This window comes from Gavia stellata, chromosome 2, assembly GCF_030936135.1.
Source record: "Gavia stellata isolate bGavSte3 chromosome 2, bGavSte3.hap2, whole genome shotgun sequence".
Lineage (NCBI taxonomy): Eukaryota > Metazoa > Chordata > Aves > Gaviiformes > Gaviidae > Gavia > Gavia stellata.
In genome coordinates this window covers 100,155,166-100,172,466 of record NC_082595.1, presented here as the reverse complement: position 1 = coordinate 100,172,466, position 17,301 = coordinate 100,155,166, and the positions used below count along the sequence as shown (strand labels likewise).

Genomic DNA, 17,301 nt, shown 5'->3' with positions numbered 1-17,301 from the left:
TTTATTAACTCCCTTTGACTTGCCTCACCTTTTTTGTAGGTTTTAATTGTGTCCTGCAATCTGCATATCAGTTAACAGCAAAAGCTCTTGGCTTGAAGTGTTGCTTATCTAGGAATTGTAATGAAATAATTGGTCAAAGCAGAAATGATTCCTTTATCTTGGATTACTTTTACCTTGAGCAACTTTCCTCTCTTAATCCACTTTTCACTTCTTTACATCTGTTTTTTGGGTTTGAGTTTTGTTGGGGTTTCTTTTTGACAGTTTATGCTTCGCTTGCATAAGGAATGTATGACGCTGTTTTTTCTTTGCTTGTATGTATGCTTCTTGGTGCATCTTGTTATGTGAGTATGTTACTTATGTTATGAGAATCTTATAAATACAGTATTTAGAGGCCAACATTGGTGACAATTTGATTTTTTCTGGAAAATGAATATAGCTTGCCCTCTGAAAAGAACTTTGGTATGTTTTTCCCTTGTCTGCGCCTTGCTAGAGGATACTGTAGGTACTTCACTGTGAAATATCTTTGGGTTTTTTTTGCAATTAGCATCTCAAACATAAATGTATCACTATTTTGACATTTCTTTCTTAATATAACAATAAAGTCTTATGCTTATTTCTAAAATAAAGTCCATAGAGCAATAATACCACTTTTCAAAACTAACATCTCTTCGCACAACTGAGAGTATTAAACATCAGTTGTTATATTTCTCCTCATCAATGCAACTACAGTTTATAAAATTTAAACATTTACCAGTAAAACAACTGAAGGTAATGATACTGCCATATCTATGAAAATATTTTATACTATAAGAAAATTGGAGAGATGATTAAGAAAAAAACCCTACTGTGGAGTTTGATGGGGATAAATATAAGCAGCAGGACTAATGAATTGCCAAAATGCAGAAAGGAAAGCAATGGGCAAAATAAAACTATGCAAATAATATTTGAGGGATGTGTAAAGCACAGTTTTCTGCAAGACTCAATTCCTGCATTATATTTGGCATGCATTGGATGCATTTGGAGCATTATACTGAGAGTTGAGTGACCCATTGTAATTTGGACCTCTTCGAAAGATTGTAGAGAAGGGCAGTGAGACTGGTCAGGTATAATAAAACGTGAACTACTGTGATTGAGCTTAAAGAGCTTTTTGAAGCGCTTTAAGAATAGTTTAGACAAACATCTGTGCAGAATGACAGAGCTGCTGCCGTTCCTGTTTTGGGGTCTAGATAACCCTACCCCTAACTCCAACGGTTTTATGGCATTGCTGTGAACATGAATCAAAATGCTTCCTTGACTATTCCTGACTTCAGCACTGCACTTTTCACAGCAATAATATTCTCAGTTTCTTACCTATGGTAATGTCTGTTCTGTTGCATGAGCCTTGCAGAACTCCATTCAGGTGCTGATGGTGAAAGGGAGAAGTAGGGGATGTGTGCGTGGGGCACTCCTGTGAAAGTGCTCCAGTCTGTGGCTGTACCTTCACTCCGTGGATGACTCCAAGCACTGCAGCATTCCAGTTTACTTGGAGCTAGTCTCACACAAACACTCTTAAGAGATTAGGCGGGTTTAATATGTTTATTGCATAGAAAAACAAGCAAAAATATTGGTAATAGAGTTGGCAAATGCAATTAAAAATGATCTTTTATATCTTCCTTCCTCTCCCAGACACAAAACAGTGAGTGATACAGGGTTTCCTTCAGAAAACAAAGTAGATTATCACTGTTAAGAAACTTGCGCGTTTTTAATCAGGATTTTTTTTTTTCATTTTTATTTTATTCCTTAATAGAATAAAAACAGTTTCTGAATCTTGCACTTCTGCTATTTCCTTACAAGCACCTCTACAAACTTTGTAGGTGAATATCATGATTTGGAATCGTGCTTTTGATCCCAGAGATCTTCTTGGGTTCAAATGCTGGGGTTTTTTTTGAAACCATGGTTAATTATTCATGCAGTAAGGTCAGCTCCCCTGCTTTAATGATGCTAGTATGCTTAGTACAGTACCGTTCCCTCGGACTGGATGCCTGTCCCTACCCCTGTAGATGTGCCATTGGAAGTTATCTTCCCCAGTCATTCATTGCCACTCCTGAACTTGGGAGTCTCTGTTTCTCCTGAAACTCCCGATGGAGCCGCTCATGAGAACGCTCCCAGCCCCACTTCATTAGGATGATCTAAATGAGTTTAAGCAGTAGGTATTTGCTGATCCAGCTCATTTTGACAAAAGCCTTTTAGACTATGTTTATGTAAGCAGGCAGATTCAGGAAATAGTGTCTGGCAAAGGAGCACTGATGAGCAGCAAAGGGTTGAGCTGGTGAACGTGTCCTTTTTCACTAACACAAGGTTTAAGTGCTTTGTCTGTCTGTTATACCTTCAGTGATGCTGATGGTTTTGAGTTCGCACTGATTAAATTAGTCCTGTAAGGGAAGAAGAAATAAATTAGTAGTTCCTAGCAATTTATGTAGTACTATCGCCATCATTTAAAAATAATACAAAACTCCACACATCAAAATTATGTAATCCCTTAAAACAGTGTGTAAACAAAGATTTTTAAAGAAGAGTTAAATAACATTCTACTTAGCTTTGGACATGCAATATTTAGTTGATAATACCCAGTTTGTGAACATTTACTAAATTTTCAAAACTGGATTTCGGTACATAATAAATATATATTTCAGTATATTTTCAGTATATGTATATAAAATCCATGGCAGATTTTGAGGGGTTGCATTTTGATTTGGTTTTGGGGGGGTAGCATTTTATTTATCACAACTGAAAAATAGACTGATTGGTTTAGTGGGGGAGAAGGAATTTTTTTTCCCATCCTAGATAATGCCTCCAGAATGTCAAAATTAAATTAATGAAATTTTAGGAACAAAGTGATGTTTTTTGAAAACCAACTTCTGTTATTTTGTTCAAAGCTCAACATTTTTAAAAATGCGACTGGATAATGGTATATAAAACACAAAATGCTGAATGTACCTTCTTATTATTACTGTTTTTACGGTTTATTTATGTATGTGTGCCACTAATTAAATGTTGAACATCAAAAATCGAGTAACGAGCTTTAAACTGTCAACAGTAGCTTAGAAAGTATTTTTTGTATGCTTATGTAGTATCTTAGGATAAGCTTTAATGGTTTGGAAAACAGTAGCAAACATGAAAATGCAAACATCATTCTCATGTCAACGCATCATTTTTAAAGCTTGCTGTTAAAAGTTGGAATTTTAAGGGATTTGGACACTAAAGAGAAGCTGCCATCATTTAGGAGTACTGCAACAGCAATATTTTTGTATATGCATTGAGTCTCATTTCAACATTTAAACTGATTTTGCAGTAAGTAAAATAAAATGCTTTCCAGTTTAATGAAATGGAATTTTATGCTCCTAAGTTAAACCTTTCTGATTTGCTTCTGTGCATCAGCTGTTTATTTGCATTTCTGTTGCAACCACAGTGTATATACTGACCTGCTCAGAATTTATGTCATTAGTTACTTTGAAATCTCATTATCCTGGAAATGGCTTGCAGTTCCTGAGGTTTGAAATACATTATTAGAGTTTTCAGGGAAGGACAGTTTGGAAGATCCAAGTACTGGGAAGCAGCAAGCTATACAAAATAAAATAATTCAGTTTGGGGCAAGGAATTATGTTTATTAGTACTGCCATTAAGGTGAAGCTTGGCCTTTTAATACAGAGTTAAAATCTTAGTGTTGAATGATGAGTTATAGTTGAAAGCGAAAGTTTCCTGGAACGAAATCTTTTAGTTTTGTTTTTTAGGAAACCATAAAGAAATTATTTCAAATCATAAAAAAGTAAAGCATGTTTAGCAGCTGCCTAAACCGTATCTTCTAGATGTTGATGTTGAATATCACAATTTTTTGGGTTGAGGTACATTGGAAATAGATGGTGTCAAACCAGTGCCTTCGTGAACCATTGGAAAATGCAGTCTGACCATGAAAATGGGTATAAAGTTTGTGGCAGGGTTCTTGTTTCATACTTGTGACCTAAATAGCTGAATCAGTTTCTACACAGGGATCGAAGGAGAGGGGAACAAAATGAAAAACGAAGAAATGTAGTCAAAGTTCAGGAAAAATACTCATACTTAGAAATCTCCAGAGCCGTGATGTGCTGTACTTCTGTAAGAAGGATCAGAAACCAGAGCTTGGGCACATGACCTCAAGCTGCTCAATGCAAATGAGGGAGCATATCCTCAGGTTTTTGGCAAAGGGAGCAGCTTTCTCACTGTTCGAAGCATGCTATCAACTAAAACAGTCTCTGGCTGCAGTGCTAACTTTGGCAGTAGAAGAAATGGTTGGATACTCTCTGAAGGTTGAAGACAATGAGGTAAGATATGGCTTAAAACGAGTTGAAAGTGAAGAATCCAAACTGAGTTAGTAATTTAGATTGTGATAGTATTTCATAATAATATTGTTTCTTTCAAGGTTATGAAAAGGAAAATAAGTGTATACACATTATCTTGTCCCTCTTACCTGCTGCTGATAAAATGTATTATACCAGTGTGATGAAAATGTTAAATTATGGAAGATACACATTTTAATACTATATAAAATGTATTTTGCTTTGTTTGTATGTTTGTCCCCTTTGTAGGCTAATCAAAAAGTCAGACTCAGTTCGTACAGTGCAGATCGTGTTCTGAAAGTAAAACTGTAGATTTTTTTTCCTGCATATAAATGGATGTAATTTTATGAATAATGGAGAATGTTTCTTTGTGTTTCAATATTGTGTATGCAAGATGTTGCTAATTGTAAAGGGCTTGACAGTCTGCTCACTGGATTTGTTCTGGAGAGAAAATTTTGAAGAAGTATTTAATGCAAAACAAAGCCATTTGTCTAACAAAAACCTGGTTTACATGAAGCTGCGTGCTCTGAACAGATTATTGATTAAATTTATGTCATTTTATGGAATGACTGAGTGCTTTGAAATCTCCAAGCTTTACATTACCTTCCTAGGTTTTCCTGCTATAGAAGTATATTCCTTACATGCATATAGAAGTTAGGGTCGATGATACTTTTTCTTCTGTAACATTTGGGGGAAAATTTGAAAAAAACTGTCTCCTCATATGGAGTATCAGCCATGTACATACTTAGAGTACTTTTTTTGTGGTCTGATTTCTTAAGTGGGAAAAGAATTAAACTGAAAAATAGATGAGCATCAGATGTGAGGCCCAAGAGCTGTGGTTTAGAGTACTGAGAATATTTATCTTTGAGGCAAAAATCAGTTTTCAATCTGAGTTTTAAATCTAAAATTACATTTTTCTACATCCCTCCAGGCAGACCTCTTTATCCTTGTATGTGCTTTTCATGGTTTAATTTTTCTCTCTTCTGAGAAAAAGTTTAAGTTTGCCCAAGAAAGCTATACTTTTATGTAGTTTTAGAATAATTTATCTTCCTAAGGACCGTACTGGTAAAAAACTTTTCTTCAAATCTCTTTCCTTCTTGTCTTCCATAGAGACTTCCTTTTTTGAGAGTTGGTCACTTTTCCTTTTGGGAGTTTTTCATAACTTGAAATGTAAAGGCTTCCAAGATGATAAAAGATAGGAATAACACATAAAAAGATAGAGTTTGGAACCTCTTCTTTTTTTTTTCCTTCTCCCCCCCCCCCCCCCCCCCCAAAATGCTTATGTACATTTTTAAAAGTTAAAAAGAACAAGCTTTTTAGCTTTTCTTTCTGACAGATTTTTATAGTAATATTTTATAAAACGTTACTGATTAGAAACAATTAGGTTATTTTTTTCCTTGCATTGAGTTATTTTTGTGAAATAACATGGATTTATGCTAAAGATTCCAAACCAAGGATTAAGGCCTCATTTTTTACTCTGGAATGGTATTCAGTAATCTTGAGTCCAGCAATTTAGAGGGTTTACGAATTCTGAGTTTGTTTCTCTTGCTAAGTAAATAAACTCATAAATACCTGTCTGTACTTCGTAATGTTATACTGATGTTGAAATTCCAATTTGTTGAATAGAATTATTTCTTTATTTATCCAAGGTCTTTCTCTCTCTGTCCCCGTGCATAAATATCACAGAATTGACCACCAAAATGTTTCTCATGGTCCAGAACTTGCCATAATGTTTAATATATGATGCAGACTGTGTCAAGCTCTTAGTTGTAGTATTTGAAGTTTACGTATATAACTGTTTACGATTTTGTTGCATTTACTAGGTTTGCTGGGATGGGTAATCTTCTTAAGGTCCTTACCAGGGAAATTGAAAACTATCCACATTTTTTCCTGGATTTTGAAAGTAAGTTCAAACAATTACAAGACAATGAGAGAATCTTTTCCCTGACTTAAAAGCGAACTGAGGAAAAACTTTTAAAATCTGATTGCTTGCAGTGTGTATTTTCCAGCACAACCAATCTGTCCAAGTCCTTGTCTCTAAAAGCATCTGTTCACTCAGGACTCCTTTTCTCTTCCTTTTCTATTTTTCAGGAACCAAATGGGAAATCTTTTAAAAGTTCTCACTTGCACAGAGCTTGATCAGGGGCCAAATTTTTTCCTTGACTTTGAAAGTGAGCAAAGCTTCTTGCCTGGCTTGCCTTCCTTGCTTATTATTTCCTAATAAACTGCATGCGCTTACGCATCATAAAGCAATTCAAAAGGGATTTGCAAACAAATCAAATTACACTTCAGTTGAATATTGCTTTTTGATATTTATAAAACCATACAAAATTACTTGAATTCATTCTGAGCAGGGGGCAGAAAGATAGATATGCAAGTAAAACCTTACCTTGAATTAGTTTCAAAGTGTTTATGAGCCATTGTTAAATTTACATGAAGCTGACCTCAGCTTTCTTTAACAAATCAGGGTTAAAAAAGATTTCTTTATGTTGCTTCCTTGAATGGAAATATGTATTGGATATAAAAATAAAAAGCTGAAAAAACCACAAGCAGTGGAGGTGGCACTACTTTTGCCTGGTTCAGTGATGATTTATCTGGGATTATTATAGTTTCTAAAAAGTAGTGAAGTGGTCAAAGTGTATGTGCTTGATTGCATCTCTCTTAATTGCATGGTTATCAGTTTGCAAAACAGTGTTTCACATTCTGATTCACTTGTCACATCTATATCTGATTCAAAGCTATTTCACTTTTCGCTGGTAACAGTTTCCCTGCATGTACTTCTAGACATTGTCTTGAAAACTGGTCATCAGATCCTTAAATACGGGTTTAATCTTACTCCACTACTTACGTGAAATGCTTTTTATTTAAAATGCTAACACCGTGTGATGTTTTGTCTCTTAATACCTTTATTCTATAAAAATCCCAGCAAAAAAGTTTTGAGAGAAGCCAGGTTTTTTAAAATAACTTTGTTTTGAAGCACGGTTTAAGAGAGAATTTCAGGTGATTAGATACACGTTTTATCACCTTGAAATAGTTTTCTTGAATCATTTATTCCTGAATTATTTTTCTGAAAAAAAGTTACTGACATGATATGAGACTGTATGTGTGTACGCACTTTGAAGCAGTAATTCAAAAAGTAATTTAAACACATACTTAAATCTAATTAAATTGTTCAAACATGCTTTCTTGGATGAGAGCTAGAGTGTATGACTATAACTTTGCACGTATCTTAATCTTCTCATCTAGATCTTATTTACCTCATTATGAAGAATCGGTTTTAAATGATGAAAAAAGGTTAATTAGTTTGGGTTTAGGAGGAAGCACTGCGAGCCATGTATCCCTTTTTCTCTATATCATTTGAGAATTTTACTGTAAGCCCAGGATATCAAAACTTTATCCAAACCACTATGTAATTTTTTTTCTACCAAACTTTCGAAGGCTTTGCTGAGCTGTTATGAAGGTTTTTAGCTGCTCTGAGCTTCCAGGTTTAATCAGCCCCATCATCTCCTGGATGGTAAGAAAGCGCTCCTGACCCAGGCTGCAGACTTGGCAGGAAGCAGGTGGTCTGGCAGTGGGAAGCCTTGCTGGAGCAGAGGTAGTGGTGAGAGGGAAAAATACCTCTTTTCTTGCCTTGGCAGCAAAGGTGGTTTTTTTTCCAAAAGTCATTGCCAAGAACTGAACGGGGTGAAGCACCCTCTCCCACGGGAGGTGACCAGTGGTTAGTGCAAGCACATGGGCATGCTAGTCAGGCACATACACATAGAGAGGAACAAAACTATCATCTCCAAATTTCAGTGAGTTTGACACTCCTGAGCGAAAGGTTAAAATGTTTTACTTTTGAAATAAAGTCCTGGAGGTTTTTATGGCACAAAATCTGTATTGTGTCGAAGAGATATGACTGAAGACACCTGTAGTTGCAGGCTTTGGTCTCCTTTAATTAGCCATCATACAGTGTGAAAGGACACTCTTAGTACACATAGATAAGAGCCTGATTCAGTGCTCATTGGACGTGTGGCTTTCTGTGGCCTGAGTTTTCAGTTCTAGTTCATGGATGAAAATGGTCACTACAGTTGGCCATTCAGAGGATGAGGGATATGTTGAGTTGATGTGGTTACTGTATTTCATTATGTGCATCAGGATATTGCTTTCTAGTTTTTGTGCACTCTTTCATTAGCCATAAGCTGAAATCTCAGAAGTAAATCTGTCAGCACTGCTTCTGAAATATTTACAGATTTTTTGGATACTCCAGGTATTTTTTTGCTGCTTTTCATTTGGTATGTATTGTACCTGAAAGGAAGGTGTGTGACATACTTCTTCCTGCTCTGCATACAATGTGCCACACAAATATTGCTTCAAAAAACAGAAACGGCCTTTTTCCTCATACGCAAGAGTAGAATAGATGCAATCTGTCTCCATGCCTCAGAAATCAGAGGCTTTATGGGCTGATGATTGCCAAAAGTAATACAAGTGTTTATATAAAGAAAGTGGGAAAAGAACATTAAGGTGTTAAATTCATTTGACAGTTGATTTCATCTGTGCTGCTCCAAAGGGGTCATCCCATGGGTTTTGCCACATAGTCTCATATCCTTATGCTAGAACTGAAATGTAGAAACACATGGTTGCACCCATCGTGAATGATAGTGTTGTGGGTTGACCCTGGCTGGACACCAGGTGCCCACCAAAGTCGCTCTATCACTCCCCTCCTCACCTGGACAGGGGAGAGAAAATATAACGAAAGGCTCATGGGTCAAGATAAGGACAGGGAGATCACTCGGCAATTACCGTCACGGGCAAAACAGACTCATCTCAGGGAAATTAGTTTAATTTATTACCAATCAAAATCAGAGTGGGATAATGAGAAATAAAACCAAATCCTAAAACACCTTACCCCCACCCCTCCCTTCTTCCCGGGCTCAACTTTACTTCTGATTTTCTCTACCTCCTCCCCCTGAGTGGCACAGGGGGACGGGGAATGGGGGTTGCGGTCAGTTCATCACACGTCTCTGCCGCTCCTTCCTCCTCGGGGGGAGGACTCCTCACACTCTTCCCCTGCTCCAGCGTGGGGTCCCTCTGACAGGAGACAGTCCTCCATGAGCTTCTCCAACGTGAGTCCTTCCCATGGTCTACAGTTCTTCATGAACTGCTCCAGCATGGGTCCTTTCCATGGGGTGCAGTCCTTCAGGAACAGACTGCTCCAGCATGGGTCCCCCGCGGGGTCACAAGTCCTGCCAGCAAACCTGCTCCAGCGTGGGCTCCTCTCTCCACAGGTCTACAGGTCCTGCCAGGAGCCTGCTCCAGCGTGGGCTTCCCACGGGGTCACAGCCTCCTTTAGGCGTCCACCTGCTTGGAGCCCGTGGATCTCCATGGGCTGCAGGGGCACAGCCTGCCCCACCATGGTCTTCACCAGGGGCTGCAGGGGAACCTCTGCTCCGCCGCCTGGAGCACCTCTTCCCCTCCTTCTTCACTGACCTTGGTGTCTGCAGGGTTGTTTCTCTCATGTGTTCTCACTCCTCTCTTCTCCGGCTGCCGTTGCACAGCTGTATTTCCTCTCTTCTCCGGCTGCCGTTGCACAGCTGTATTTCCCCTTTCTTAAGTGTGTTATCCCAGAGGCACTGCCACCCTGGGCTCGGCCTTGGCCAAGTGTTGGGTCCATCTTGGAGCCGGCTGGCATTGGCTCTATTGGACACAGGGGAAGCTTCTAGCAGCTTCTCACAGAAGCCACCCCTGCAGCCCATGGGAGAACGAGCTTGCCAAGAACTAGCTGTTCAAAAAAACCCCACCAAACTTTGTCTCTCTCCCCTACCTACTAAGTACTCTTCCAATCAGATCAGGGTGACGTGGTGATGGCATGGTTGGAATAGAAATGCAGGAGAGGATGGCAAACAGTTGTACAGATTTAGTTATCTTAGGTCCATCTTGAAGCTACACAGTAAGGTTGGCATAGAGGATTTTTATTTTATTGTCTTCTCTTCAATATCCTTAAATAATACACATTTTATAGGCAATGTGTTGTAAGGTTGAGCTGTTCTGTGCAGTAGAAGTTAATTTGTTTGCTTGTGAATTATTGTTCTCCAGGGCAGAATTCTATGTTTTGATTAAAATTTTGAGGAGGACATCTTGTATTGAATCTTTTGAAAAATACCATTATGAGGGGTTTTTTGTTTGTTTTAACATATATTTAATAATTAAATTGTTTTTCATCAGTTGCATTCTCAATCTTATGTATTTTTCACCAACCTGTTCTTTTCATATTTAGCCTTAGTCCCTCCAATACATCTCTTCTATGCAATTCTTGAGGTCTTGAAAAATGGACACATAAAACAAGGAACACTTAGAAAATTTAAGTTTTCTCACCTGATACAAAGTTGTTTTCTTCAAATTCTGCCTTGTGCTGTATTTGAAAATGGGAAACAATCATGAAAGAAAAAGAAATTAGTATGTTTCAAAATTTCACCTTCCATTTTTTCTTCAAATAACTGTTCTAATTTTTCCCCAGAGAATTTTAAGCTACCAAAAAAAAAAATTTAAAATCATTTCTTTTCCCCGCCTTTCCTGCAGCTGTCTATATCATCAGTTGCAATTCTTATGACACCTTTTACTGGCATTATTCTTGATTCCAGACTGGGAACCAAATTTCAGAACTCCATGGTTACACTTGAAAAAGCTTGAATCCAGCATTAATTTCAGTTAATGTTGTATAGCAAAAGCAGTTCTGTATGCTCTCCGGTAATCATTGTAGAGTTAGGCAGTTACTCTGGATCTGTGCAAGGAGAAGCAATTTGAAATTCCATTCAGTCCAGCCTTGAAAGCAAACAGGGACAAATGGGAACTGTGGTAACTTCAGCAAGTGACATGGAGAATAGTGTTCTCCTATGCAGGTGAAAAAGTCTTTTCTTTGAGGTGAAATGCAAACTATATGCATTCAGCCAAATTACTCTTTTTTTAAGGTCTACTGAAAGGTTTGTGTAAAAAAGAAGAATCTCTTCATTCCCGGAAAGTGAACATATTGCCATTTTACACTTCTGTGTCGGTGTGGGTGTTCGAATTCAAACTGCTACGTATTGGAATTGATTATATACCACTTACTTTGCCTTAATTCCTTCTTAGCTCTCAACTCAAAAATAACGTTAGGAAGAGTGAGCGCATGGCAAGTCTTGAGAGTCTGTGGGTTTCAGGATTTCATGAGCCCGTAGGGCAAATTCTCTTCAAATGGATTTTGTCAGTTCAAGAACTGTTTTGTTCTTTAGATGTTGACCTTGTTTAAATTAGTCACAGGTAAATGAATTCTGCGTATTTGAGACTCTTCCCATAACAGCTTACGAGTGCTCTTTTTTGCAGAAAATGTATTGTCGAATTGCTGCTGCCCATAGAGGGCCTTTTTCAGGCAAAGTAAACAAATAGTTCCACATGAATTCTTGGAAATAATTTGAAGGTTGCGGTAACAACAAGTTGTTTTGAACCTAAAAGACTAAAGCTTATAGGTTATTGGGAGGAGATGTCCTTAAGTGACACCTTCAGTCCTGTCCTGTCCTCATACACAAATGCATTTTGTAAGACCAAACTCTCTAACCTTAACCTGAACATGTTCCCCTTTTTCCTAAATGTTAGCTAGGTGGGCTTGTTACCTGATCCTAATTTAATCCCATGCCCCCAAGAATAAAGGACACTTATTTTCTAGGATTCCCCCCCATCCCTAGAAAGATTCATGAAATTTTCAGTTATCAATGTTCATTTATGATTAAAAGCATCTATTATTAGAACATATCTGGGAGCAGAGCAACTGCCCACTTTTTGCATAATAGGATATTAATTAATACCCTCACTCCACAGGCAGCAAAGCTGGAGATGTAATCTGTATCCAGCTTGTGGGAGATTAAGCTCTTGTCTCCCGTGCTGCAGAGCGTGCCCTAAGCAAGAAGCTACGGCTCCGTCGGAGAGAGGCTGTCCACTCCACGTCTGCTACGGAGCTGAAGCCTGGCGCTGATATCCCTGGCACAGCACCATGCCCATAGCAAGTATTAACAATTTAGTGAGCTTCACTTTGTTCTAGCTAGTTTAGAAAGGATAAAATGCAAAAATCCAGTGTAGGCTGGAATTTTGGCTTATATCATGGATAGGGTACAGTTCTTACTTACCATTCTTTTTAATGTCTGGAGTATAGTGGGTTCTGATACCTTCTGAAATGCTTTATTCACTGTAGCTGTAATGCCTTTTATCTTTTCCAAGGGCATAAACTAGCTTTTTGTCTAATTGTGTCCCAGATTGGAATGGGAAAAATCATTGTCATGGTGACGAACCTGAAATAGGACTTTAGCATGATACTGTAAAATATATATATATACATACTGCTCTCTAACTTGCTGTCAGTGGCTGGTGGAATTATTGGCTATGTTCAGCAGTGGACAGGACAAGAAAAGCTGAAAGCAGAGCCTCTCAGACATCTTGTTTTACTCACTATTCTCTTGCTAGGCTGTTGAGGCCAGGTGATTATGATGTTTTTGACAAATATGATTCCACGTTCAATTAAATGCAAGCACTGATTGGCTTCAGTGGGAATCCTCTTAACTTGCCATCAGTTTGACTGAGGGTGGAATAAAGTTCTGTGCTTTTGGTCTGCATTTCAGATACAGAAAGTGTGTATGGGTTGGAAGCGCTTCTTTTAGTACTGTCTTATCTCTTAATTAAAATTAATTATTGAGATATTGTTATACTTCATAAAAATTAATTACTGAGATATTGTTATACTTGATTTTGTATTGGTAAAGGCTTCATACCCATTTTTTTTATATTTAGTCTTGTCCTATGACTGCTAGTCTCTTACCTACATAGCAGTTTCTATGTTTTTTCTAATCCACACTTGGTGAAGAATGAGGTAGATACGTTGTGCCGTTAAGGTTTTTTTTAAATAAATGACAGGTATTTTTCTAAGAAAAAAAAAATTATGATTCCACCCTCCCACCCCACCATGCGTCTGAAATATTTAACGCATCCATAAATGGATTGTAGTTGGTCCAGCTTTCCCCTTTTTTTAATGACATCTTGAAGCCCCATCCAAAACATAGACTAGACCATGTATAAAGATGAAAGAGAGCATTTGTTCATGGAATGGTTGAATTATCATATCCCAGTTATTTCTGATGGAGCCAATGGAATTGCATTTCTCTCTAGAGCTAAAATTTTTGCTTTCTAAATTAAAAATTGCTGGTAGAATCTGTATATGGAAGAGTCAAACCTGGTCTGACTCTTGAAATAATTTGGTAGAGGATGCATTTAGTTGTTAGGTTTAGGGTTGACTTTGGAAATGCTCAGACAAAGGGAGGTAGAAGGGTTTCCAATTTTGTCTTAATTAAAGACAGCGTACGCTGACGGCTAATCATGAGCACTCTCAAAACTCAGACTTGAAATGCAGTAAGTCTGGTGATTATGGTAACTTATTATTGAGAGGGCTTGCATTCCATGTGGATTAGTCAGTGGCTGTGATTTTATTTATAAATGGCCTCAAATTGTTTAAGCCCGTGTGGGTTCTCTGGCAGTACGGGGGTAAGAGGTGAGCACTGCCAAGCAGTGATTCCACACCGTGATTCAGGAGTGGCATTTTTTTATATTAGAACAGAGAAATGAGCTTTGGTATTGTTGGAATAGAAAACCAATTTAAAAAGCCAAAATCTGTCCTGAAGAAATCTGTATTGCTTTTAGTTGTTGTTGTTGTTGCTATTATTATTGTTGATAGCAAGATGAAATCTTTTTCGAAGTGATCGATTACAGGTATTTTAGTTGACTATTTTTGGCAAGATCTTAATGTAAAATCTCTTTTGAAACATGGCCATGGTCTTATCAGAACATCTATTTGCATAACATATATTTCGTAAGTAAGAGGCATGTTTTTTTAAAAAAAGCCTGAATCATCCTCCCTACCTTTATTTTTAAGCTAAACACTTTCAGCATAAATATAAACCGCTTCTGCAATGCAAGCTAAGCCTGTTGCTCTGTAGCCTTTGCAGCCCTCTTCCTCTGCCTTCCCTTTCTTTCCCTCTTCCGCTTGCCTACCTTCCTCCTACTCCTACTTCCCAGGTGCTGGGTTACTACAGAAAGCTCAGTGGGTTTCAAATATTCAACCTTCCTCCAACTTCCAAAAGATGAATTGGGAAAATTTGAAAAAGACTTCAATAAAGCGTGTTACTAAAGGCCGTTTTTAAGTCCCAAAGTGCTGAGCAGTCTATAGTGTTTACATTGCTATTAGGGGCTAATATTTTTTAAAGCAAATAAATTGTAAAAAGTAGCGTAGAAGTATCTTGTAAACCAACCCATGCTTCAGGTGGCCTGAACATGTAAATTTTACACTCGTGAACTGTACTAATAAATTACTTATTCTGTTTTGTGTCTTAATATTTACTGAAAATGTTATTTTAATTAACTATTAAAATACAGATATTGATTTATAGGTGACTCCTACTTTCCCCCTACTCTGTTGTTCTATGCTATTTAACTGTTTAGCAAGATTACCCCTTTCTTCATTAATCTCAGAAGCATTTAGTCACAAGGTGACAGACCCCTTCCAGTGTGTACCTGAGATTTCTTGCAGCTTGGGGAAGCAACCAGTCAGTAACATTGTAAACTTAATGCGACTGATAGGTCGGTTCAACAGCCAGGTGCCAGCTGGGATTTTCCTGTTTGGGATAGTTTTTCCCTTTGGTGCTACTTTCCCTTACTTTTTGGAGGATAGTGGAATTTTTTAGTTACATGAAGTATTTTGGATATTAAACCCAGCTGAGTAAGCTCAACTTATTTTTACTCTCACTCATTCTCTCTTTTAAACAAGATGAGGGAAAAGTTCCAGGATAAAAGGAAAGTCATATCAGTATTGTTTCCTGTGCCCAGTCTCATGGGACTCATGGTGACATATGAATATAGAAAAGATTTTTAAGTATTAGTTGCTTCAAAGCTACGGACACATAAGTCTGAGCCATTCGTCCCTGGTTGGTGCAAGGTCCATAGAGAACTTGACACATTTAAATGAATTATCCCAACCTGAAATGGCCTGGAGAAAGGCTTTGAGAACGCCTGCTCTTTCCATACTCTCCAAAGTGAAACAGTTCATTTCGTTCTAATGGGGGGTGGGTAAGTGATCCTGTACTGATGTATGGGTGGAGAACTGTGTCTCATTTCTTAAGGAGAGTGAGAGGACTAAATAGAAAAAATATTTTTAATATTTCTTGTCTATTAATGTAGAGATGTGTACCGTAGCTCTTTCTAATCAGTGAGTTTTGAATTGAAGGTATCTCATTGCTTTTAATTCAAGCAAGTAGTCCTGAAGTCCTAAGATTCACCTCCAAAGTATTTTTTTCTTCCATAAAAATTAGAATTCTATCTTTACAAGCTAATACAAATTCAAGGAAAAAAAGAAGTTGTGTCCCTGTAGAAATCTGCTGGGACAATGTGATTGTTTCTACAAATACTGACTACAATTCATCCAGTCTTTAGTCAGTGCCAGTCATCTTTATGTTTTAAAGGAAAAGAAGGCAGAAGATCTCTACCTTGTCTAACGTGTCGATGTTCTAGGCATAACATCGCTCCCTGGTATCACACTGCTGTGAAAATCCCATCAGATGGGATTTGAATGGGAAAATTGATCTGCTTCCAAATGTCATTTCTCTGAACAATAAAGGTCTACAGGTCACTCCCTCCCTGAAAACAAACTGATCATTGACAAAACTGGATTTATTTTAGTAGCAGGAATGATCTCTGACGTACATAAGAAAAATGTTTATTTTTAACAGTACTGTATCTGTATTCTAAAAAAGGAGAAAGAAAAATTACCCTAGTTAAGGAATCCTGGAGGAAAGTCAAAGTGGCATAATATCCCACTGCTCCATCCACTGAAAAGCCTGATTTTATCCCCAAGCTGCAAGAAAAGTGAACAATCCTTTGTAATAGAGCTGTGGGGCTCATGAAAGAGAGGGACTGATGCATTATCCTATTTTCTAATAACGTTGCTTTATGATACTGCTTCACTTTAAAATGCTACGTTTTGAGAAAACGCATTATAAGCCAGAGCGTACAAAAACGGTACTGTTTTTTCTCCCTTGCTATAGAACGCAAAAACTTGGATGTTAGCAGAACGGCAGCTCAGTATAACTGTGTATTTTTAAAAAAACACATCAGAATGGAGTTACGCGTAGTCAAGCTGGATATAATGTTAAGTAGAACTGAGTAATCTTGCATTGATATTGCAACTACCTTTTGACTTTGTGCATTTTGCTTTTCTGTTTCTTAGATGCACAGCCCACAGATGGAGAAAGGGAGGTATGGAATCAGATCAGTGCAGTTTTACAGGACTCGGAAAGTATGCTTGCAGACCTTCAGGCTTACAAAGGAGCTGGACAAGAAATTAGAGATGTATGTTAATGACAGTTCTTTGGAAGCAAAATCAAGGAAAACTCAATGTGTTCCTTGCTTCTGTTCTGCATCCAAGCACGTTTTATGAAACAATATGAAAATCTTCATTAAAATTGTATTTAGGAAATATGTTACAGATTAGGTGTAACGTTGAATATAAAGCCCTAATGTCAAGTCATTAAATGATGGCTGTTGGAACTTCTTTTACGTTTATTATTAGTAATTAGTAATTTTTTTCACTTTGAGAAACACCATTTCATATATAGAAGTCAAAGTTGAGGACATAGAAGAAATAATAGTGAGATGTCAGCAATACACTATAAAAAAAGTTGAAAATAGTTGTTCTTCTCTGTAAGTGAAATAATGAAATACAATAAATTATAACCTTACATCCACTTTACAGGCATCTTATTCTATGAAACTGGTCCCAAAGTGCAGTTCTGAACTATAACTTAGAATTTGGCTCAACTGACCAAACCTTTCCCTGTATCAGCTTTGCAGTTACTGTTAGTGTGAGCTGTTGGTTACTTAAGAATCTGAATATGTTCAAGAT

At 37.5% G+C, this 17,301-nt stretch overlaps 1 protein-coding gene across 3 annotated transcripts in view; it reads left to right on the top strand.

Moving 5' to 3' along the window:
- The window catches only part of CYRIA (CYFIP related Rac1 interactor A), a 40,262-nt gene that overhangs the window by 12,297 nt on the left and 10,664 nt on the right, over window positions 1-17,301 (top strand). For 2 of the 3 annotated variants that reach the window (XM_059829294.1, XM_059829311.1), the window contains exons 2-3: window positions 6,444-6,523; window positions 16,627-16,748. In XM_059829294.1, coding sequence (XP_059685277.1) covers window positions 6,451-6,523; window positions 16,627-16,748 — 195 coding nt within the window. In that variant the 5' untranslated portion in view covers window positions 6,444-6,450. Of the gene's footprint in view, window positions 1-6,175; window positions 6,256-6,443; window positions 6,524-16,626; window positions 16,749-17,301 lie in introns of all 3 variants that reach the window. The other variant, XM_059829303.1, reaches the window with a different exon arrangement.